This window comes from Copadichromis virginalis, linkage group LG2 (assembly GCF_057382275.1).
Source record: "Copadichromis virginalis isolate Kocher_CV1m ecotype Utaka linkage group LG2, C_Virginalis_male_GT1.1, whole genome shotgun sequence".
Lineage (NCBI taxonomy): Eukaryota > Metazoa > Chordata > Actinopteri > Cichliformes > Cichlidae > Copadichromis > Copadichromis virginalis.
Window position 1 is genome coordinate 27,579,497 of NC_140619.1, and position 23,992 is coordinate 27,603,488.

The 23,992-nt window shown below is 41.4% G+C and overlaps 2 protein-coding genes and 1 long non-coding RNA gene across 5 annotated transcripts; 1 reads left to right on the forward strand and 2 right to left on the reverse strand.

Annotated features, from left to right (window-relative positions):
- Window positions 1-402: 402 nt before the first annotated feature.
- On the reverse strand, window positions 403-11,335 carry LOC146717469 (SLAIN motif-containing protein-like). 3 transcript variants are annotated; one of them, XM_085476672.1, is made up of 9 exons: window positions 11,243-11,335; window positions 10,222-10,884; window positions 7,360-7,496; window positions 5,636-5,755; window positions 4,304-4,444; window positions 3,838-4,164; window positions 3,548-3,691; window positions 1,703-2,000; window positions 403-1,436 (listed from the first exon to the last, which is right to left on the reverse strand). In XM_085476672.1, exons 2-9 carry the CDS (start codon window positions 10,878-10,880, stop codon window positions 1,382-1,384), a joined length of 1,881 nt encoding a protein of 626 aa, XP_085332798.1. In that variant the 5' UTR covers window positions 10,881-10,884; window positions 11,243-11,335; the 3' UTR covers window positions 403-1,381. The 3 variants fall into 3 exon arrangements, with proteins under 3 accessions (XP_085332798.1, XP_085332796.1, XP_085332797.1); XM_085476670.1 differs by having other exon boundaries at window positions 10,222-10,889; XM_085476671.1 differs by lacking the exon at window positions 11,243-11,335 and adding an exon at window positions 11,094-11,161 and having other exon boundaries at window positions 10,222-10,889.
- Window positions 11,336-13,100: 1,765 nt separating this feature from the next.
- Window positions 13,101-14,073, forward strand: LOC146717470 (uncharacterized). The gene is made up of 2 exons (XR_014921911.1): window positions 13,101-13,569; window positions 13,687-14,073. It is a non-coding gene; the product is annotated as an uncharacterized LOC146717470 (long non-coding RNA).
- Window positions 14,074-21,119: 7,046 nt separating this feature from the next.
- tmsb1 (thymosin beta 1) lies at window positions 21,120-23,920 on the reverse strand. Its single transcript, XM_085476698.1, has 3 exons — window positions 23,843-23,920; window positions 22,812-22,926; window positions 21,120-21,578 (listed from the first exon to the last, which is right to left on the reverse strand). The coding sequence occupies exons 2-3, from the start codon at window positions 22,912-22,914 to the stop codon at window positions 21,538-21,540; spliced, it is 144 nt and encodes a 47-aa protein (XP_085332824.1). The 5' UTR covers window positions 22,915-22,926; window positions 23,843-23,920; the 3' UTR covers window positions 21,120-21,537.
- Window positions 23,921-23,992: the final 72 nt, after the last annotated feature.

Below are 23,992 nucleotides of genomic sequence, written 5' to 3' on the forward strand. Positions count from 1 at the left end.
CTCGTTTACCGCTGATCCCTTACTATTTGCGTCATGCATAAGAGAGCAGAGTTACATTAACGCAGTCATTCTCTTAATCGGGACATGTTTAAAGCGGGCTCAGAGGAGCGAAATTCAAACATTACCACAGTAACAAATAAAATAAACATTTATGTGCTTGTACTGTGTGCGCGCTCAGACTTTGCCTGCGAAGATGAGGCCTGTAGGCCATTTTGTCACAAGGGGTGGGTAGTAGTTGAGCACTCATTTGAGAAGTGGTTGGTCACGCACCCAGGAAATATCCGGGACATGGTAACGGTACTGCCGCTGCTATTGCTTGTGCTGCATAGTGCGACTAATTAGCCTTTCATACAGAACAGACCATGATTTAACATAGATGGATTAAATATGACCAGAAGTGCATTTAGAGTTTCAGGGTAGACTTTATTAATCGTTTTCATAACAGCTCCTAATTATTCAGAGGCACTCTTCATGAGGGTGCATAGCTGACTAAGGCAGGAGGCCTTTTGTGCATAAACATTTGTTATTAGTGGGTTTCCCAACAACAGACACTAAAATTGAAATGTAGATATGCAGTAAAAATGCTTTGAAAACTCTTTAACAGTACCTTTACCAACCTAAAATTACTTTTGGAATTAAGGAATTACAGCTCTAATGCACCTTGGCACAACCCATGTTTTTTTTCCTTCTTTATGATAATTCGTAAGGGCAGTGTGGTTTGTAGGAGTTGTGTTGCCGTGTAAGCAAACAGCAAAACACAAATACAACACAAATCTAAAGTAATTTTCACTATGAACCACTCAAACATTCAGAAATCCAAAGATAATTGTAGGGAGACATGAAAGTTTTCTCATATTGCAGGTATAGAATGAAGAGAAGGCATTTGGGCTCAGGGAAAAAAACAAAACCAAGCATGCAATACTCAGCACCTTCATCTAGAGTAAGTCACAGATAATGAACAGACTGGCAAAAATCTTCATTTAAACTGTCTTCATATCAATTACATCAACAGAACAGTAATACACCCCTTAATATTCCAGCAGTTTCTCACAAATACCATAGAAAAATAAGTAAAGTTGACACAAGCATATCTTCTGGAAGCTCAGATTTGGTCCGTATTAACAAGTCGAGTGTGCACATGTCCTCTTGTCTGCCTACACATCCTCTCTTTGTGTGGGTTGACAGTGTTTCATGCGAGGGAAAGAGATTAACTACAAATCCAGTGCAGCCCAGTGCTCCAGTCTGAAATAAGGTGGGGGGGGGGCAGAGGTTGTATGACACATTTGTGAACACAGTGACTGTTTTTCTTTGTATTTAGAGGTAACGGGGAGAAGTCGGGGTGATGTTTGCAGCAGTGAACATCCTTCATTGCCAAGAGACCTCAGTAGCAGCCATCTTTCCAGGACTCATCTGAGATTTTGGCCATGCCCAAAGACCTGTCAATAAAAGAGGAGCTTAGTCTCAATTCACAGAAGAAACCAAGTATCTATAGCATAATGGGAAATACTCATCATCATCTCACCATTCCTTAAATGTGCACTACTACACCGCACTGTTTTTAGTGCTTAGTTTGCACACAGACTGAAAGCATGAGCTGTGTGCAACCACGAGTAGTAGAACACTAACTGCAGTTCACTTTGCAGCTGAGGGATTTCCTGAAATTACACAGAGCTCTTTTAAGAGTGTTTTTTGGAGCACTCACCTCCTCTGAGGCTGTGAAAGTTTACTTCTAGTGGAGGCTGAAGACGCAGCCTGACCTCGTCCTACCCCGGGCCTCCCGGTTCCAACTGAAGCCCTGCCGGGTACATAGCTTCCTCCATTAGCAGAACCTGGCGACTGGACCCTGCGGCTCCCTCCTGCCTGTTGTCCTTGGACAACAGGTAGGCCTCTGGAAGTCTGACGACCACCTGCCAAAGAGCCCACGGGAGTGACGGCTTTAACTGGAGTCCGCAGGGAGAGAGGAGACTGGCCACTGCTTCGCAGCCGACTGCAAACCATACCTTGAGTGACAGAACAAAATCTCAATCCAGATGACTTCGTTAAGACAATTTCAGTAAATAAAAGCTACTGTAAGGCCATTTGTTGTACACGGGAGTTGTAGACAAGCTTAGGGAAACAGTACTGAATTATCAGAGTAGTGGTGCAGTCATGTAGCAGGTGAATGGAAAGGAAGTTACCTGGGGATGTCAGGGAAGAGGGTGAGGAAAGAATTGTGGAACTGCAAGTAGCTGTGACCAATAGTGTATACCCTTTTTCCATTAGTACCTGCTCGGATCGGCTTGACGCAAACCGTATTCCATTACAATTGAGTACCACCTAATGTGCATGGGGTCGTTATAGCAACACGGGCAAACATCCCGTGACATCACTTGTATGCGACACGAGCTCTACAACAAAGTACCACCTCGAGGCGATGCTATACCTGCTGCTTAGTCTGTGGCTTTTCGTCAGACTCATGGACCGCAGTGTCGTTTCTTTGTAGCGATTTTCCTCATTGACGGGTTTTGAAAAGGAAACTTCATGAAAAGTTTCCTTTTTATGATGTAGACCCTCCCATGACTCATTAAGTGATGCCGCTGATTAGCCAATCAGTGACGTGCAATCTGCTGAGGTCACATTTGGATGTGACCTCGTAGATCGCTTGGAACCCCAGCCAAGTAGGTACTAAAAAAGTACCAAGCATCCAGTGAAAACCTATAGATGATGGCTTGCATGGTACTGTCAGAGTTAGACTGATAAATAATAGAATATATGAATTCCTAAATAAAAACAGGCCCTGTGCTGCAACATTGCTCATGATCTTCAAAGACATATATATTGGTCAAACTCTTTCTGTGATCATGCAGAGGTGAAGATTTTAATAAATAATTATCTGACAGCCAAAGTTTTAATTTGATGCAAAATGAATAGAAGTCCATTACTGTATATAGTAACTATTAAGTCTAATATATATACCCTAGTAAGCTATAGTACTTTTTCCTTTGGGAAGGTACCATCTGTGCAGTCTGCAATTTTGTTGAAGAAAGATGTTGAATCTATTTAATATTTCTTGAAATAATTGATTTCTGTGCATTTTTTTTCACACTGCATCAAATTAAGGTTGATTACGTCGATTAAGCATCATGAGGTGGAGCGTGAGGGGTGGTTCCCTATTTTTTATTTATTTATTTTTGTTGTTGCTGGGAGTTGGAACCCTATTAGTTAGTTTGCTTAATATTTATGCTAAGTACTCTTTAAAATACCAGAATAGGGAGGATGGTGTAGGTTTAAGTTTATTAGATTGATCAGTATTGCTGAACTATGAAATATTTTTTTTTGCATACAGGTATAACAGAATAGCTTTAGTGTAGTTGTTGTTTTAAACTTGAGTATGAACTTATACAAAATGCAGCAAGATATTTAAAAAACAGTTTTGTTGATTAAAAAACACTATATCGGATTCATATCGGTATCGGCAGATATCCAAATTTATGATATCGGTATCGGACATAAAAAAGTGGTATCGTGCCATCTCTAGAGTGGTGGGGACCAGGTGAGGAGGGGTTACCTGTGGAGGGGGAGTGAGTCAGGGGAGACATGCGGTTGCCAGAGCTCTGGAGGTTAGCCTCCATGCTGCGGCTGGTTCTGACTGCCTCCAGGGAACGTAGGCTGGTGCGGGGAGCCAGATTAGGCATGCTGTGCCTCAACTCCTCTGGAAACACACACACATGCGCGCACACACACACACACACACACACACTTAACTACAATCAAATGTATATTGTCACAACAGAAGAATCTCCATGGCTGTCCCTTATCTAGAGTAAAACTGCTTAAGTATCACTGGTTATAGCCTACCCTCACTCTTTGCAAATTTAAGCAGCTCTGCACTGGGGCCCTGGAGAGACCGCCTGGGTCCTTTTGTGCGTGGGGCCCTGAGATGGCTGCTGTATTCCTGACCGTGGTTAGAAGTCGAGGGAGAGAGGCACCGTGGTGAGCCTAATGGCGAAGGGGTGAAACGATGCCGTCGCTGGGGCATGGAGAAGTCATCCTCTTCATCTTCCAGGCTGTAAGTGTCAAACTCCTGGTCGCTGTACGTACCGCCCCGGCGCAAGGACTGCAGAGACGCTGTGGAGCTGCGGCGCGATGCAGATGCTGAGCTAGAAGCACAATCCTGCCTCAGACCTGGAGCCGGAAATACCAGGTCAAAATGAAACAACTTAAAAGTCAAGCAAAACTCAGTTTTGCAGATGAGACTCTGACGTCTATAAATGCAAATAATCAGCTGATGCCACTCAAAATGCTATAACCTTTCTACACTCACTCTCTTCCTGTAAACGAGCCATGATCTGGACGTCTGTGAGATCCTGCAGCTTGTATCCCATTGAGATGGAGTCATCTGATGTGCTGAGCTCGCTGTCTATGGAGGACTGGGAACTCAGGGCTGAGGGCATGCTTGTGGCGCCTTTAAACAAAGCAGAATACCTGTTAGAGTAAGCTGAATTACACCGATATAGACAGAATACTGACCACAGCCAAAACCTACTACTTCCTTATGACTCATTAATACAGCACAATATTTAAATTCTTATGCATACTGATAGTGGCAACTTTAAACATGACATTAGCTGATCAGCATAAAATCAGGCTGATAAAAATGGAGCTTTGTGAGGTATAACTCAACAGACCCAGGCTAATGCATGCAGTACTACCTTTCATCAAGATCACAAAGTAAATATGCAATTTATCTAAGTGGGCCCACAATTTTAGAATTAACAGTCTGACATTAGTTTGTCTCCCCACAGCCTGTTCTACAGCACTGGTCTATAAAGCCCAGTCTGCTGATGATGCCCTGGGAAGCTGTAGCCAAAGTTCAGCCTGACACATGCCTGATGAATGCGAGGCGACATCACCCAGCAGCATTTGGTTATGTAAAAAGTCTGGCATTAGATAGAATCACCACACATACTCCAAGCACTTTCAAGTTCACGCAAAGATTTGTTATTAAAGGAGTTTCCACAGCAACACTGACATTGCTGGGCTGAAAAAACTGTGAGAAATGATGTGCAAAGCAACTATTACAACTGCAATCACATGTTCAAGGAACAAAATTATGCATACCATACATATTACATATGTTAACACTGTCATTGTGTGTCTGTGTGTGTGTGTGCCCCATCCGGGAGCACAAACAACATACACTTTACATAATTACTAACCATATTCCAAAGGACACCAGTGTTATCTGCAGGGCACACCTTAGTTTTAGCTTATTTGAGGCTCAGATCAACTTGATTTAATTTAATAAGAGAAGTTAATATACTTAAGATAAGGAATTAATACCATTAAATAACCAAAGTGACTGCTGCACACAAATGTGTGGACAAATGCCCATCGACTGTTTCTGACCGTATTTGCAAATTTTATCCATAACAGTTATTAAATGAAATAAACATTTACAGAAACCTTTGAAGAATGGTTTGCAGCGATGTAAAGTATATGTAAAATAGCTCAAACATGCAAAAATGCTAAAGCAGTCCTTAAAATTAACCAGTCAGACCACTGTGAGACCCACATCCTTACAGTAACTGATGTTATTCTCACTGTTGTGTTGTAGGGAAAATGAGAAGCGCTGTGTGTTAATGTCATGCCATACCTGAACTGCCACAGGTTAGTAGGGATTTGTTAGTTGATTTGTGGTACCCAGGAGAGATCAGGCCTGAGCCCGCCGAGCCCGCCTCTGATGGACTGCTGTACATGTTCCTCCATCGAGATGCTGCGGGCGACAGGACAGGAGATATCACATGTTCTCAGGAAGGAAAATACACCAGTACTTATTGTATACACAATGTGACACTATCAAGTTACTTGTAAAATGTCCTCAGAAAAAGCTCTCACAATAGTTAAAATTTCTCAATTAAATTCTTGTTTTGTTTGTTTGTTTGTTTTTTCTTAAAAACTTGATTCATGCACCTCGCATGCTAAATGACTTGTTCTGAAGCTTGAATGATCCAGGTGGATACGTGGCCTGGTGCTGGCATTTAAAAACACGAGCTGTTCCGGGAGGAAGGTAATCCAATCCCACCCATGACTTCATGTAGTCATTCAGCCTTGGTGTGAATAGCTTTGCTGTTCAGGTTTTGCAGCATGTAAGATGAGGGAGCTGCTCGCAGGTTTAATAATGAATGGGGTGTTTCGGATCAGATGCAAACTTCTATCCACACTGAAAGGCGTAGTAAGATTCACGGCAAGTGTTTAGGCTTTGTTATACAGCCCTGTGCACAGCAGGGGTAAGCAGTAAGTAAAGCTGGGGTGCTAAATGTGCTGAATGACGTGGCTGAACCTTGGTTTAGGCCTAGAATTTCTAATGCTTAATTTATTCTACCACCGTTCACAGTTGTGTCCGTCTGCTTTGGTATTTGCCTACACACTGTTCTCGTGTAGTCTACCAAAACCCCAAATGCACATTGCTCGACGTGGATGACGGTCAAACGTCAATTGGTTAACAAGTGAGCCAGAACATGATAGTGAAGTTCACCAGGAATGGGAGAAGTGTGGAGAAAAGAGTAAGAAAAGTACAGACAGTGACTGCAGTGAAACTCTTTCACTTCAGCTGTCTGCATGTTAAAACTTTGCTCTTCTCCATAGATGGCTGGTGAACTAACAACAGCATAAGCAAGTATTGCCCACGGACCGGTTGTACCACATATTATTGACACAGCACCCATCTACCAAACTGCAGGTAGATTGGCAGGCCGAAGCTGCCTACGTGCTGCTGAACCATAATCTAACCATACGGCAGGGATACAAATCAAAGACCATCAGATACTAATTTTATTGAATAGGCAAAGCTCTTTTGCTTAAAGTGTTCAACAGCGTGAAAGATTGGTAATCTAAGCATTGGCACCTGAGGGTGAATAGAGCGCTGCAGAATAAGGAAAGACCTGTGGTTAGCAGAGGCTTTAGACATTTTCACATTTTGTTCTAAACATAAATATGTGAATAAATATCCCACTCCTAAATTTTCAAGCCTTAATTTGTCCAGAACAAGATGCCTGCTCACAAATGGCTAACTAAGACTACAGAAATTGTGGAAGACATTAAAAGTAATCCCACTGAACACAGTTCAGCACTGGTGATGGTAAAGTGGTTGTTGTTGTTGTTGTTTTTTATAGCCTAACATTAGTGTTTTACTTTTGGTGACTGCGTTCCCACAGGCTCTATTTTCTGCACAACACTTTAAGCCATGGAAAAAGGGAGAAGCTAACTTCCGGATCGGCCCTACAAAAATGCATCATCCATGCAGCACTCTTAAGAAAAAACAAAACAAAAAACAAAGTAGACTTTCTTCAGTTATAGTAAACTATCCTAATTGCATACTCTGGTCCAAGCGACTGATCAGAGTCCGGCAAGCCATCTCGGTCTCGGGGCTGCGATGGTCAAGGACCTGCCGACACCACTTCAGTGGAGAGTCTGGCCCTGGATCTGCTACCTGCTTTTTAGGAGACACATATAACCTGTAGAGAAGCAGCACACAAGAGAAAAACATATCACTAAATGTGGGAAATGAAGAGTAGTGAGAATAAAGAAGTCAGTCTAATCCTTCTCATATTGATCATGCTTTCATGCTGCAGTATTTGCCAGGATTTGAGAAGCAGAACATTTAAATAGGAGCAAGCTGGAGATTAGTGTGAACTGCTGCTGTGTGAGCTATGCAAGGTAAGAGTGGATGTGAAAGCCATGTAAAACAGAATGGTTTTTTTCTCCTCAGATTGCACATGATATGCTAACGCCCAGCCACCCAGTGTTTTCCCCAACAGAAGGACAGTATCCTGCAGCAAAGATCCCACATCAAACAACCAGGCTGTTACTGTGTTTGACTTCAATGATGTAATCAAAGCAAACAGTGAGTGGGAAATCATCTTAAGCAGGTACTTGTGAACATCTTTATCACAGCTTAAGCCGGAACCAACCTTGAATTTACATTTGCCTCATTTCCTTTTGGTTAAATGCAAAATTCACATCCAAAGACGCCTAAAACACGGAGTCAAACTCAGATTAGCAGCTGAGCACAGATGTGGATGGAACGGTTTTGTGGCTTTTAGTCCCGCTATCATTTTGAGCTACATTCTACAGCATGAAAAACACATGAGAAATATCCACTGAGGACAAAAGTGTCAGCCAAAAATGAGTTTTATGCAGCTGCAGTGTCAGACGCTTCCTCCGCAATGTGTCCAACGTTGCCTTAGTGAGAGCAAACAGCCATTTAGTCACCACAAGCTTTGAAGTGGCTGATCACATGGGCTGATGCTTTGAGTCGGATACACAAAAGGGCCCAAACTGACTGGTTCTGGACCAATCAGCTACAAATCATCTTCCCATTTGGGCAAACACAAAAGGACCCCATTTCCCCACTGGAATGAGCGACAATGCAGGAAGCAATATTCAGGTCACACGTCCTGCACAGAGAGCACGGCTTCTCTGCGCAGGGAGAGGAGGGGAGGGTGGTTCTTAGTAGAAGCACAAACCCGCTGTTTGATGCAGAACAATGTTGTTTGCTTTTGATCCATTCACAGTGCGGTTTTGCTCACAGTGTTGCTATTGCCATTTATGCAGGACACTGCCAACAGCTGCCGTAACACAATGTTGGCACTGAGGAGTCTCTTACACTTTTAAACCAATCCTGTAATAACTGTAAATAAACCCCAAAGTGATATTATAACAAAACATATTCAGCTGTGTCATATTTATGCTTTCACAGTCGAGAGCAGCAACAGCCTTTGTCACTGCTCCACTGTGTTAGCGTGACAAGTGCAAGTTAGGAGCACTGAAGCCAAGGCCCCTGAGTTTTATGAGTCTGAACTAGTTTTTTTTAAAACAAGTAAACAAACATGCCAGAAAGAAATTACCCAACTTGGTGAGTTCAAATGTTGTCCCAAGAATATGGTTTTCTTTTACTAATCTTTTCACAAAGTAATGGTTCAAAACAATAAATATAAAAGTACTGCAGTAGCTGCCTTCTGTTTTGGCCCCCTGTTCTGGTGTGATTACACAGGGTGGAAGGGGGGGGGGCTCAAATCACATGCTGTGCAATCCCAACCAAAGTAGTTCAGCCACGCGGACCCACTCAGCCCGGAGCAGATCAGATTATGCTGCTGTTTAGGATTACTTAATGTTTTGGCTATGATAACCCCACAAAGCACATATGGTATGGCTAATTATGTAAAACTGAAAATAAGTCATGAGTGGTCTGGCTGTTAAATCCCCAGATCCTCAGTTGCTAAAGTGAACACAATATGCTACCTGTTTAGGACAATACTGTGAGACAGAATGAACACTCATGTCTAGACTGATCTCCTGCATAGCCCCATATTAATGTTATTTTTAGGTAATTGCTATCAGCCAATTAAACAAAACAAGTAAAGGTCACACTGATTCAAAACAGATCAGGCTTTAAAAAGGCTGAATATTAATTACATCCAGATATATCCTTTTTATTCTGACTGGGTTAAGTCAAATTAGTGGTCTCTTTTTTAATAAACAGGATAGTCTTTCACCTGATACAAGACCCTTTTTATTTATGCTTGAGTCAGACAGCTAGAACTAAAAAAAGAACATCCTTTGTGTTTGACTAAGCTGTCAAACAGGTAGCAGACATGTCACTCGAGTCTGAGGACTCAAGGTTAAATCTGAGACAGAAGAAACAACTCCCCACTGACTCTGCTTTCTTTTACTTTCTCCTAATTGCGCTTGAATATTTTATGCCTTGTCGAAATGCTAAGAATCTGTATACTTTCTCTCCTGCTTACAAAAAGATAATCGGAGTAGGTGTCGACTTCTTATCCCACTTTGTTTGTGTGGGATAAGAAATAACCACAGTTTCTGCATCAACTCAGAATAGAGTCTAACTTTAAACCCAAACAGCCTCATGCTACACAGTCACTGCCCTGTGGGGGAGTATCACACTGAAGAATTCAGAGGTTAAAATGAAAAGGCACAAATGACTCATGTGGCTAAAGGGGCTCCTCTACCTATAGACTGAAACTTTAAATGTGACTTCAGAGCTCAGCTTCCCCTGGAGGTAACTCTTCGCAGCTGCTGCTGTACGAACATCACTTTTTATCCCCATCTCTGCTGCACATGTTTAGCCACACAGTTAAAGCCACAAATAGATGCCGGCTGTACCCAAACAAGTGGGATCAAAGCACACCCAGAGAAAGCATTGCCGATAATGAGACGTACCAGCTCTCCTCGTCCTCTATGTCTGCACACTCATCATCCAAATCTAGGACATCCACTTCATCCAGTGCAGTTTGGTCCACCCCTGAGTCGCTCTCTGCAAGTGTCTCTGACTCATAACTTTCCTGAGACGGGCTCTCCGGCGTCTGGCTCTGGCCCTGAGACTGTGCTGCTCCGTTGCTGCTGGTCAACTTTAGGAAGCCGCCACACAGACCCCGATCCTCCTCTTCCTCATCATCCTCTTCCTCCAGCCTGCTAGCCACAGGCAAGGGGGACATCTCCTCTCCACTGCTGCTGTCCTGAGGAGGTGACAGCATCAAGTCCCTGCTGTCCAGCTGGCTGCTGCTGTGCTCCAATCTGAGGTGGGAGTTTGTCACCTCTTCACAAGCCAGCCTCTTGTTGATGTTGACAGCAGCTGTGAGGTTACTGTTTGCTCCTCTGTGGATGACGGTCTTGCTTCCCCTGTTGCGCAGGGTCTCATTCTGAACCTCCAACCTGCGCACAAGCTCCTGCAGCTTTCGGACCTCCTCCAGCTCCACCCCTGCCAGGTCTTGACCTCCCTCTCCTGCCACCTCGCACCCCGGCTCGGAGTTTTCCGTGAGGCCAGTCGGACTACCATTGTCAGGCTGAGGCACCACGCTGGCACTGTCCGGGACCACCATACTGCTGCTCTGATAGGAGAAACATTCAGTTAACATTGTGCCAATAAAAACTCTAAATGACTACAGCCATTAAACTAGGACCTGGTGGCTCCTGAGCAACACAACAGCAGTTCAATAGCGTAAAAGTGACCCAAACACATATGTTAGCGTTCTCTGACTACTTCACAAAGCTTTCAGTACTCGGAAGCACGCTAGTTCCCTGTCGCTTCTCACTTTATTTATGTGTACATGTATGTATACACTACGAGTGCATCCTTGCAACTGCGGCTCCGTCGCACCTCTTATATCTCTTCAAACGTTAACATTTGAACTCCCTTGGTTACTGTTAGCCAGCTAGCACGCTATCAACAAAACAAACGTACCGGTGACTGAGCCGTGTTGTCCCCTGCGAGCAGATGACTGAGCTTGCCCGCCACTCACAACTCAAAATCCCCCGTGGACCAGCACGAGCGCATGAATGATTACATCCAGGTGAAACGCTCTACTGCGTGATTATAGTGATTGTCGAGACGGTGCAATAACCCTCTGGAGTTATCTTACGGGGGCGAGCTAGTCCATGGTCTCTTACTGCTAGTGCATCACCGCTAGCGTTTACCACATCGCTCCCGCTAACTAGCTTGATTGTGGACTTTAGTTAGCTCAGTGAGGAGACCTGCAGAGAAGGGTCTGGCTGCAGCCACTGTGGAGCTCCATAGTAACCGGATACACGTGACCTCCACACTAACCGGAAACACGTGACCTCCACACTAGCCGTAAACACACATGGATACCATGGAAGTCTTGCAAGTTGATCACAAAGGTTGGTTAAGTCTTTCTTAAATAAATTTGCCGTTAGTGATTTTATAATTCTAGGAATCGTCTAGTTTTCTTACAATGATCATGTTGCCACTTATTTAGCGTTACAATTTATTTTAATGTTTTTTCATCGTGCTCCATGGCAGAGAAACACACAAATATGCTTTTTCCTGGGCCTGATTTAAGTAAGAGAGCTGGATTAATGGCTTCTGTGGGCGAGAAGAAGCAAAAACCACATTTTGCATTAGAGTATGATTTATTGTTGGCGTCAGAGATGCAAAATAACGAATACTTCAATACTGTACTTAAGTAGAATTTTCTGGTATCTTTACTGCTGTACTTTTTTGTGCCTACTGTATACTTCTTTATACTTCTACTTCTCACATTTTAGCACGCGTATCTGTACTTTGTAATCCATACATTTGTAAATCAGCCCCCCGCGCGCATGCTTTGGACGCAAGATTACTTCAAAATTTTGTACATAAATTATATTTTAGACCCTGTACTTCTTACTTCGACTTGACTAAAAAGTCGAGTCAGTGCTTTCTAAACAGAGGTATCTAAACTGTAGTAAGGAACGTGTGTACTTGTGACACCTTTGGTTAGCGTCAACACTGTAAATTTCGTCACAAACAGATTTATATATTTATCAATACTTCTATTCGTTATTCTTTTCTGTACAGCTTTTTTTATTGCCCAGATTTTAGTTAGCCCCTGTTCAATTGACTGTTATATGTCAATAGAAACATGTCTCACAAATTAAAGTGTCTTGTAAAATATTTGTGGGGTTTTTTTCAAGAATTTTCTTCCCAAATCTATTACATGCCAACTGTAAATTGTTATTTCTGCTAAAACCTTAACTTAAATGTGTATATGGTGTTTATCTGTTTCTCTCTCTGTTTTAGATGCACTTATCAATCTGGAATTCGGGCTTAAAGCCAGAATTGCAGGAATGCAACACGTGTTGCAGAGGACTCTTTCACTGCCCTCTGTGCCCCACTTTCAGCCCAACTGTCAGGGCAAAGATTGAGGAGCATCTAAGTGTGCATATAAAAAAATGCTTTGCCTTTCAAAGGTATGTTTGTATTAAATATACGTTATAGTTATAAATATGCACTTTTTTAAGCACTTCTGCAGTATCTTTGTTGACTTAAAAGTTGCTGTTGATATTGTACAGTTCAGTGCATTCATCTGCAACAAAAATAGTGTTTTTATAAAAATATATTTTTATTTACTTTTCACAATTTTTCTTGACATAAGTTTTGTGATCCATACCATTTTGCTTTCATTATTGAGGTTGGCTTGGATGTTTTTGTTAACATGTACAATCTGATTGTTAGACAAATTGATTGCATTCTATACAACTACATTTAAATTACATCTGTTTGTTTGTTTGTTTTTTTCTCTTACAGATAAAATGATATGCCGATGCAGGCTGCCTTGTAGGACAACAGGACACTTTCACTGCCCTGTCTGTAAGATTACAATCATACGGCGTGGGGATATGGCAAGGCATTTATTGTCTTGTCAGCATTCTTCAATACCAAGTCAGCCACCATTATCAGGACTGCTCCCCGCTGAACTCTCCGAGGAGACCCGTATTCCTCCGGCAGTACTCTTCGAGGAGCCCCGTTTCCCCCCCAAGGTTTTGTCTTCGGTATCTGAACCATTTTCTGAGTCTTTGTTAGAACATTCATTGGCTCTACCCTCTGTGTTCAATAAAACTGCAGCTGATGGAAAGTCCTTGAAAATGACATGCCCTCACTGTGGCCTTACTCTTCATAGCTCTGGCAAGCTATTTGCACACTGGAGAGAGGAAGCCAAAGCTGTGCTTGAAGGACAACACGTGCCCATTTTCAGACTGAAAAAGCGCAAGTTCCAGGAAGTCAGTCAAGTCAGTATTCACTTTAAACAGTAGTGTAATTACATGGTTAGTGAAATTTGAATAACTGTTAAAAAACTGTTCTGCAACAGAGAAATAACTGTTTTCATCCCCATTTGCCTGACACAGGAGCCAGCAGTTGTTGAAGATCTGCGTCCTGCTGTGCAGTGGGTTGTCCAAAATAAGGCACTTTTCTGTGGACATGTAACAATGCCCAAATATCTGTCCTTAAATCAAGGGGACCAGCAGAGGGTCTTAATAGACATGTCAGAGGAAGAAGACACTGGAGCAAGGGACTTGTTCCTCTTTGTTTTTCAGTTTGCAGAGGACATGGAGCTCTTTTTGAAAGCATGTGCTGATGAGCAGGGGCTAAGGGTCAGTGCTATGTTTGACATGTAATGGACAAATGAAGGCACTGGCTGTGTTTGTTTGTTTGTTTAATATGTTGTTGTTGTTGTTTTTTTGTTTTGTTTTTTGCGTAGTACAAAATTCCAATTAAACTTATTTCAAAATGCTGTTCACTTTATTCTGTGTCCATACTTATAATAAAGGATTACAGTGTAACAGCATTAAATGTAAATGTAACAGCATTTTTTTTTAACTTGTAATTTCAAAATAAAAAGCTTATTGTTGATATTAACAGTAAAGAATTGCAATCAATAATATTTTTATACATTTTAAACATTAACACTCTGGGCTCTATCCTGGCCATCTGTGGACACTTCACTTATTCTTTTTTTTGACTACTGCACTGCAGTGGACCAAAAGAATGACACGGGTTTGATCTTAAGGATCTAATAGTTGTGTGTGTTGTGCATGACATTGCCACACAAATATGTATTTGCAAGATAGAGTAGAATAACTTATGACGCATGAAATATTACATAGGCTGCAGTGAATTTCTGTTGATACAGCCTATTGAGCTTTGAGTTTCCCAGTCAAACTTAGCTTTGAAGCACATGCTAAAAACACTTTTACTCTTGTACATTTCATAACAAGACACCATAGCCAAAATATTAACAAAATATATATTATTAAAAAATTCAAAGCTGCAGCACATACAGCAACAAACACCGTTAGTAAATGTGTCCTGGAGTTTATGCAGGTGCAGAAAGTGCTGCTGCTGTAAGTAAGCCTAACAGCTTCCAGATCAATTATTTTTCTGGAAAGATGGTAGGAAGGGCATCACTGCTCATTTCTACAATCTCCCAGATCTTGGAATACAATCCCTTTGTACCATGAAACCACTTCGCAGTACTAGGAGTCCACTAAAACCTATAAAGAGAGTGATCCTGGAAGAAATGGGGCACACACTAGTGACCTCAACAATTGCAAGACAGCCTTTTCCCCGATGCTCAGATACAATTTTGATTTTGATGAAAAGGACTGGTGCTATTTTAAAGAGTCACGTCGGCAAAAGTAGATAAATGTTTTAAGAAATATACATTTTATAGCATTTTGTGAACATACACAAAAAGTGGCCATTTTTGGCAACAAACAAGCTGAGAGAGAGTTTTATATTTTTTGCTCTCCTTGAACAAAAATAATAGTGCATAATAATCAATGTTGATGTTAATCAATTAGATGTCCCAGACACTACTATTAATAATACAGCAGCCCCTCGTTTATCGCTGGTGTTTCGTTCTAAAAATAACCCGCGGTAGGTGAAATCCATGAAGTAGCCAACTTTATTTTTTACAATTATTATAGATGTTAAGACTGTAAAACCCCTCACTACTTGCTTTATACACTTTTCTCAGACAGGCATGAACATTTTCACACTTTTCTCTTTTGTTTAAACACTCTTAGAGTTCAAACCTTCGTAGAAACATAAGTCCGGATTATGGAATGAAACCTAAAGGTGCATTTGAGGGTGCAAAACGTTTCGTTGGCATTGTTGTGTTTGTTTGGGAGAAAACTTACAAACATACAGTACAGCACTTCAGAGTTACATTGCTAGCGATCGAAGATTTATGTAAATTCGACAAGCTAAACGCATTCTGTACTGTACAGCAGGAGTCCCCAAGCTTTTTGCACCACAGACCACTTTAATGTCAGACAATATTTTCAGGGAACGACCTTTAAGGTGTCGCGGATAAATACAACAAAAGAATTAAAAAAAAGAAACTGTGGTATTTTGTAAATATAATAATAAACGTGACTTGAGCTGTGCGCCAGCAACAATGACAGTGACATTCTCCTCTCTGCTTCTTAACGCTCTCTGGTCGCTATGGTAACGCGTAAATAGTTCTTTCAAAATAAGACACACAACTACAACCATACATTTCACACCGGAGGAGCAACTCTCGCGGAACGGTACCAAAAGACTCACGGACCGGGAGCGGTCCGTGGGCCTATTAGGGACCGCTCCTGTACAGGAGACACTGGACTAGATTGATTGACAATGGTCTACAGCAATCAGAACGCACAACGCGATGTACTGTAAAAAATTAATAAATCAGCGAAACAGCAAGTGTCACTTTTGGCCACGAACAATTTAGGGGATGGTGAATTTTTTTGAACAAACCCAGAGTGTTAAAAAAAAAAACCCACTTAAAACCATTTTTATTTCTCAGCAGCATCAATAGTAACAAAAACGCAATTTAGTTTTCGCTGTCATAGTCGATTTAACTGAAGTTACGTGTTTCCGGTTACTGTGGAGGTCACGTGTTTCCGGTTACTGTGGAGGTCACGTGTTTCCGGTTACTGTGGAGCTCCACAGTGGCTGCAGCCAGGTGCTCTTGGACCTGCAGCAGCGGTCGCTCCTCCCTCTACTGGTTTTCCTGTTGTTTTAAGCGCCTCCCCGAGGGAGGACATGGTACTGCAACAACCTCATATTATTATATATTGTAACCACTGGGTGTCACTGTTTACACAATGCTGCATTCAATAACCATACTTAAACGTCTGTTATGCAGTCTATGGGTGCCTTACAGCACGTTATACCAAGAAAAAAAGCATAAAGTGAATAACTGTCGACTCCCACTGCTGTTGTTATCGAATATTTTATCTACGTAGACAAAAATACAGTTTAAGGATAGAAACAGAAAATGGAGCAATACATGTTTTAATTAAGAAAAGCATGCACAAGTATAATGTACTCACAAAAAATTTAAACCTTTAATTTTTTTAAGTTCTACTTAAACTATATGATCTATGTAGTATACACCTCTTATCAGTCCCTTATTTTCGGCTGAATTATTCCAGTATCTTTGCATTTCGCGCCATAGTGATGGGATTTCTGGCTCTTTTTAGAGAACCGGCTCTTTCGGCTCGACTCACTAAAAAGAGTCGGCTCTTTCGGCTCCGAACCGGCTCTTCAGGTTGTTTTGTTGCTTTAATTAATTTATTATTAACAATAATATAAAATTATGCACAAAAGGAATTATTAATGTAAAAAAAAGTGGTTTTATTTATATATGTTTATATATAAATATATACAGTGGCCTCTGGCTCCTAGCAGTGAACCCCAGGAAGGCGGCCGGTCCAGATGGAGTACCTGGCAAGGTACTAAGAGCATGCGCACACCAGCTCACCCTCATCTTCACCAGACTCTTCAACCTCTCACTGGATCAGGCAGCCATCCCATCCTGTCTAAAATCAGCCACAATCATCCCAGTGCCGAAGAAGTCTCCCATCTCCAGCCTGAATGATTACCGCCCTGTGGCCCTCACACCGGTAATCATGAAATGCTTTGAGAGACTAGTCCTTCAGCACATCAAGGATTACCTCCCCCCAGAATTCGACCCCCACCAGTTTGCATACCGTGCAAACAGATCCACAGAAGACGCCATCGCCACAGCCCTTCACGCTGTGCTGAGTCACCTAGAGCAGCGGCAAAGCTACGTCCGAATGCTCTTTGTGGACTACAGCTCAGCCTTTAATACAATCATCCCGGACATCCTCATCACCAAACTGGTCGCTCTTGGCCTCCCTCCTCTCACATGTGCCTGGATAAAGGATTTCCTCACAAACCGGCCCCAGACTGTAAGACTCTGCCCTCATCTCTCCTCCACTCGCACACTGAGCACCGGCTCCCCACAGGGCTGTGTGCTGAGCCCCCTCTTGTATTCTCTCTACACCCACGACTGCAGTTCGACCCACAACAACACTCTCATCATCAAGTTTGCTGATGACACCACGGTAGTCGGACTCATCTCGAAGGGAGACGAGGCAGAGTACAGAGAGGAAGTCCTGAAGCTGGCAGCATGGTGTTCAGAAAACAACCTGGCACTGAACACTAAGAAAACCAAAGAGCTCATTGTTGACTTCAGGAGACACAGCACCGATTTGGCCCCCCTCTACATCAACGGGGAGTGTGTGGAGAGGGTCCACACTTTCCGGTTCCTTGGTGTCCTCATCTCTGCTGACATCTCCTGGACAGACAACATCTCAGCGGTCATCAAGGGCCCAACAGCGGCTGCACTTCCTGAGAGTCCTCAGGAAGTACAAGCTGAACTCCAACTTGCTGCTGACCTTCTACCGCTCGTCCATTGAGAGCCTGCTAACCTACTGCATCACGGTATGGTACGGCAGCTGCACCAAGGCGGATAGAGTGAGGCTTCAGAGTGTGATCAAGACAGCACAGAAGATCATCGGCTGCCCTCTCCCCTCCCCGATGGACATCTATTCCTCCCGCTGCCTCACCAGAGCAGCAAACATTATCAAGGACAGCTCCCACCCTGGCTTCAACATGTTCAGCCTGCTTCCCTCAGGGAAGCGCTACAGGTGCATCAACACAAAAACCCACAGACTCAAAAACAGTTTCTTCCCCAAAGCGATAACCACCCTGAACTCACACATGCACAGATAACACAGCCCCCCACTTCCCACTTCCCACTTCCTCTATGGACCACCACTGTGCAATACCAATTCTATGTGCAATAACTCAACTGTATATACATAACACTATTTATACCAATTCCATGTGCAATAACTCAACTGTATATACATAACACTATTTATTACATATTACTTACGACTTGTATATTGTACATTTTATATATATATGTTTTTCCCTATGTTAATACTGTCCATATGTACATAGCGCTGCAGAACTTTACCCCCCACCCCCCCACCCCAGCATGTTTACACTGAGTAGGAGATGCTCTGTATCTCATTGTACAACTGTATAGTGACAATAAAGGCATTCTATTCTATTCTATTCTATTCTATTCTAGAGACAAAACACTTACAAACTCCAAAACACATTTCTAGCGTTAACTTAACTTCCAAAACAGAGCTACCTAGATCACTTAAATTAAACAATTGAAAGCATATGTGTATTGTTTGTGTATTTATACACAAGCACTCATATATATTCAAATAATTTAAAAAAAAAAGTTCATTTACCTGTTACTACCACACACCAAATCCGGTCGTTGGTACTTGCTGGCTTGTGTAGCCACCAGGTAACAAAAGCTCAACACTGCGCCCAGCATTTTGGAGCACTTCTGTTGTCTTTTGTACGTGTTTTGGAGTTTTTATGTGTTTTGGAGTTTTTACGTGCTGCTTTGTCTGTAGGGGCCACCGTAAATATACTTTTATTTATTCACTCCACATAAAATGTAATAAATAAATCATATAATACAAAAACCAACTAGTCACAGTTCAACTTTTAACTATTTAAATTTTCAGCTTTTTTTTAAACAAATTTAAAATGAAACAACACAAAACACTGCAAACCACAACACAATTAAATATAAATTAAAAAATGAAAACAAAAAGAAGATGCACATTCTCTGTCATATAGGCCTGCATGAATAAACCTTCTGAATCCTTTATCATCTGCAACTGAAAATAGTTGTGGATGCTTACTATACCTTTCTAATGTGACGTTGTTGTCCCTGGCTCTCTTTCTCTGTCTTTCCCTCCTGCTCTGTTCCTGTGCTACTGCGAGTGTAACTACCGCCCCTCCCCCCGGAAAAAAAGTGCGAGAGAGAGAGAGGGTGAGAGAAGGAAAAAAAAAACCCCACGTCTCGCGTCGTTCACATCAAAGATCCGGCTCTAAGAGCCATTTCGTCACTATTACACATAGAAGTCTGTTAAATTCAGGGCAATGAAAAATCAGAGGTCAATTTCTTGTATGTGTGCACATATTTGGACCATAAAGATTCAGATTTTGGTATGAGCCTTTTTAGCTGTTAAAAAGTACACTCTTATAGCACCAGAATGATCAAATGTCTTTTAAAAGATATCAGAAATCCTGTGTTCTGGATCTCATCTGCCGATGAGAACTTTTTACATTTATATATCTTAGACTGACTTTTCCTTATCTGCTTATACAAGTCCTATGATAATTCTGCACATGTTCTAGACTGTTTTGTTGTAGTCCTAAGTTTCTTATCAAAGACAGATCCTGACAGATCTCGGAAAGAGAAAACGTGCATACCATCATCCCTCTCAAAAGAAGCCTAATTTATTATTCATGATATTGAACAGGTTTCATTACAACACAATGGAACATGTAAATCTGCACGACCTTTAACAAGTATGGTAAAAGCATTTTGAACAAAGTTAGACAGTGTAAAGTGTGTCTTTGCTCTCAAGCATTTGTGCACCACTATATGAACATGTCCCAGCAGGCTTGCTGCGGAAAAACACAGACTGCACTATCTTAAGCAATCCACACACACAGGAGCCTGATGGAAAACATGCCCAGTCGATGAGCTGCGAGATAAATTTGTGCTTTCCAAAACATTTTAAAGGCAGAATGCAAATAATCTAATTTTAGTATCCTGACTTTACATGCATAGAGACAGTGTAAATGATGCCCTGCACATGTATGCTAAATTCCAGTATCGAAAGTAAACTAAACTCTAAAGTCAACTAAAAATCCTTGTTGGCAATCTGCAGTGTGCCCACGCCTACAGCTCGTTCACTCCCGTTTTTTCTGCAGGCTTAAACCTGTTGTATATCTAGATGAGGTATCTGGAATGAAATGTTTGCAACCCCAAAGAATATGAAAGCTTAATATGAATGTTAATAATTAATTTTCTTAGTCCTAGTCACTCCAATAGCAAGAGGTTGTCCAAGAATATTTTGGTACCAGTATTGGCAGTGAAATTTATCTGTGTCTTTCACTGCCTTAAACCCTCATTTTCTTTATTATGCATGCTGAAAAAAAAAAAAAAAAAAAAAATCCTAAAATGAACCTCAGGCTTTATTGCATATTGAAAAATTAACAGCAACATTGCGTGTAACTGTAAGTGCTGACGAGAAAGGAAAGAGTAGATAATAACTGAGCACTCGTGTCCGAGTGAGCTTTTAAGCATCAGGTGTCGATATCTGTTTACACAGCCATTTAAATGATATGTAGGTTTGCTTTTATGCATTATAAATTTTTAATTTTCAACTAATGCTTCATGCTTGTTTGTATCTTTTCTCTGATGCTTTTAAATTCCAGTTTCTTTCCAAAGTTTTTATTTAAACGAGCCCATCATATGCATTTGCTTTCCTCAAATACTTTAACTGGTGAATGTGAAAATCAGTCTATAAAGTTTTTTTTAAATGAAGATGCCAAGTTGCTCAAATTGGTTTCATTTTTAACAAAGTAACTCAAAGTTTTTGAACATTTTTTTATTAAAAACAATATCATCTTTTATGTCCTTTTTCATAAAACATCCTGAATGGCACCATTTACAGGCATACATATGGTATAGTAATATAACATGATTGATGAATTTCCAATGTTGAAATTATGATTCCCCCCCCTCCCTTTTTTGCTCAAGTCTACACCCTGTATAATGTTTATCATGCCCTGTTCAACCCTTTTCTACACTGCATTGCAAAACAATAAAATGCATCCATTGCCTTAATTTAGTCACAGAGATCTTTCCCATAGCGTCAACCCAAACACCATTTCAAAGCAAAGACAGCGTGGCACAGAAAACTGAGGCAGAGGTGGGGATGGTTGGGCTTGGAAGACGAGCAGGTAGCCGGGGGGGGGGGGGGTCGATTGAAGGAGACTCATGACTCTCTTCAGTTTCCTTGCTGCATGGCTTTCTTCTCCGCTTCAATTTCTGTGAGGAAGAAAAAACAAAAATTTTAAATATTACCAACCATAACCCACTTGCTGTATTAAGCACAGAGGGCTAGTGAAGCTCCCACTGAGTATATTAACCCAACTCAAGGAATGTTTGTTTACTAGTCAATTCACTGCAATTCTTCATGCACAAAGAGACATTCTGTCTGTACTGCATTACGGCAGTTATCCTGCTGCTGTCCAGTTAACACCCTTTGAGTCATCCACTCATTTCTATAGATGGCGTGGTATCTGAATAGATTATCTTCATAGCCACTTTCTTTTTGTTGCAATAGGCGTGACAGAAATGAATGAATAACATTTTCATATCACTTCCACATTTTCCACTTTCAACTGTGAATGCATCGCGTCACATTAACAGATAAATGAGCACAACATTATGACACGAGTGCTCACATACCTCTGAGCCACAGACAGAGCTAAAAATGGGGCCTTGTAGCTCTACTTTACAGCCAGAAGTGCAAACCACTTCTCTGGATGAAGATGATCGTCTGTGCCTAAAGTCCAATTTTTGTCCTAATGAAGCAATGAGAAACGTTGCTGTCTGGATGGCAGCACCGCATATCACATATCTAAAAAAGGCTTTAGAACTCATAAAGAGGACAGCATGCACTGACAGTGCCACCTGCTTCTGAGCCTCTTCTCTCTTATAGTAGCCACAGCTGTGTTCAGATTAAGAAAGATTGAGTTAGACAGCAGGGAGCTTCACAGCCTCAGAGGGGAAGGATGGGCATTTTGACACACTTTCATTCTCCTCTTTCTGCTGCTGCATGTCACGCCAGAGATGAACACTGCTTTTTTAAAAAAAAAAAAAAAAAAAAAAAAAAAAAAAAATTTAAAATAAAATTAAAAAAAAAAAAACCAAAAAAAAAAAAAAAAAACACCATTGTTCAGTTTATGATTGGGGTTTCTGTTTATTTGCTCTAAAATTTGTATTCTTCCACTCTTAGTGGTAGATGGCAGGTTAGAGTTTCAAGAGTGGGAATATGCGTGCGTTTCTTCCTTACAGGTTGGTGCTAAGTACAAGGTCTCAGGTAGTTGGGTGTGGTCCTTGTTTTGCAATATTTGCAGTTACCTTTATTTAAAAAAGAAAAAAAAAAAAAAGGCAGGGAGGAGTTGAGCCAACCAGTGAGCCAGAGTAAAGGGGAAAGGTGAAAGAAGTAAATGAGAGGCTTGTTTGGAGCACACTTCTTTTGTCTTAAAGACCTACCCTCCTTTGTTGGAAGGTGGTTCTTTTCTTGCGTGTTAGTCTTCTTTAGCTTTTGCTTGTTGAACTGCTCCACTTCCTGGTTGACTGGGTTGCTGTCGCTCATTTTGGAGGAGTTCTATAAAACAGAAAAGGGGAGATTTAAGAGAAGAATGTGTGTGCTTTCAAGATCTCACTGACATGCTAAGATCTTGTCTGCAGTGCATGCCCATACATGTACACAAACCAAGTTCCACCTGACGTGAGAGAAAAAAAAAAAAAAAAAAAAAAAAAAAAAAGGTTGTGAACCATGCAGTCACCTGAAACAACAAGTATCTGTACCTCTATCTCACCACGGTGAACTAACGTGATGTAGTGTTTAACTGGGTGGCATTCAAATCCACAAATGGCTCTTGTTAACAGAGAAAAATGGTGCGTCTGTGCACTGATTTGCATTTATGTACAGTTATTAAAGAGATACGGAGAATTTTACACCTGTGCCAACTAAGCAAATAAGATTAGAAGCGCATGTGCATTGGAACAAGTTTTATAGGAATTTAATATTTCCAGGAGGACTGAAGTCAGGGCATAAATACTGCAGTATTAGGAAATTCAGTGACCTATCCCATTAGGGGAGCGTCTGTCTTCTTTGCTGTCCACAGCAATAGACCGCACAGAATAATGGGTGCATTTTTATTTTTAACACCACCCTAGGGAAAAGACCCCTTAAAGACCAGGCTGTCTAGGAAAATTAACCTTAGGTAGCCTGATAAAGACTTATAGACAGCCCTAATCTGCGGGCAGAGAAATGAGGCACTGTCAGGCATCTGTACACACCCTGCGCCATAACTGAAGTGACTAACACACCAGTGAGTGTACTAAAAGAGATACATACCAAAACGTTGCATAACGTATTTCATATTTTAATACACAGCACATAAATAATCACTTAAAATAAACAATTCGTTCGCATTTTTTTCTTAGCAATTAAGAAAAAAATAATTTATCAGCAGGCTAAGACAGCTGGAAAAACAAAACAATTTAAAGAGTTTTACCTGGTGTAGGACCGCGTTGCAAGACAATCTTTAACAGGTAACTGTGTGTGTGTGTAATCCGTGCAAAACCAACGGTTTAAATAGAGACAACACGCCCTTGTGCACGCCAACATGGACACCGGTCCTCTGGCTCTCATTGGCTTTCAAAGC

Bases quoted from the DNA above. Each gene is read 5' to 3' on its own strand.
- LOC146717469 (XM_085476672.1), bottom strand. From the start codon at position 10,880: ATGGTGGTCCCGGACAGTGCCAGCGTGGTGCCTCAGCCTGACAATGGT. The intron at 5,756-7,359 runs GTATGCAATTAG...TGTCGCCCGCAG, and splicing joins GATCAGTCGCTTGGACCAGA to CATCTCGATGGAGGAACATG. The intron at 1,437-1,702 runs GTGAGTGCTCCA...TTTTATTGACAG, and splicing joins CTTTCACAGCCTCAGAGGAG to GTCTTTGGGCATGGCCAAAA.
- tmsb1 (XM_085476698.1), bottom strand. From the start codon at position 22,914: ATGAGCGACAGCAACCCAGTCAACCAGGAAGTGGAGCAGTTCAACAAG. The intron at 21,579-22,811 runs GTAGGTCTTTAA...TCTTCCTCACAG, and splicing joins CCACCTTCCAACAAAGGAGG to AAATTGAAGCGGAGAAGAAA.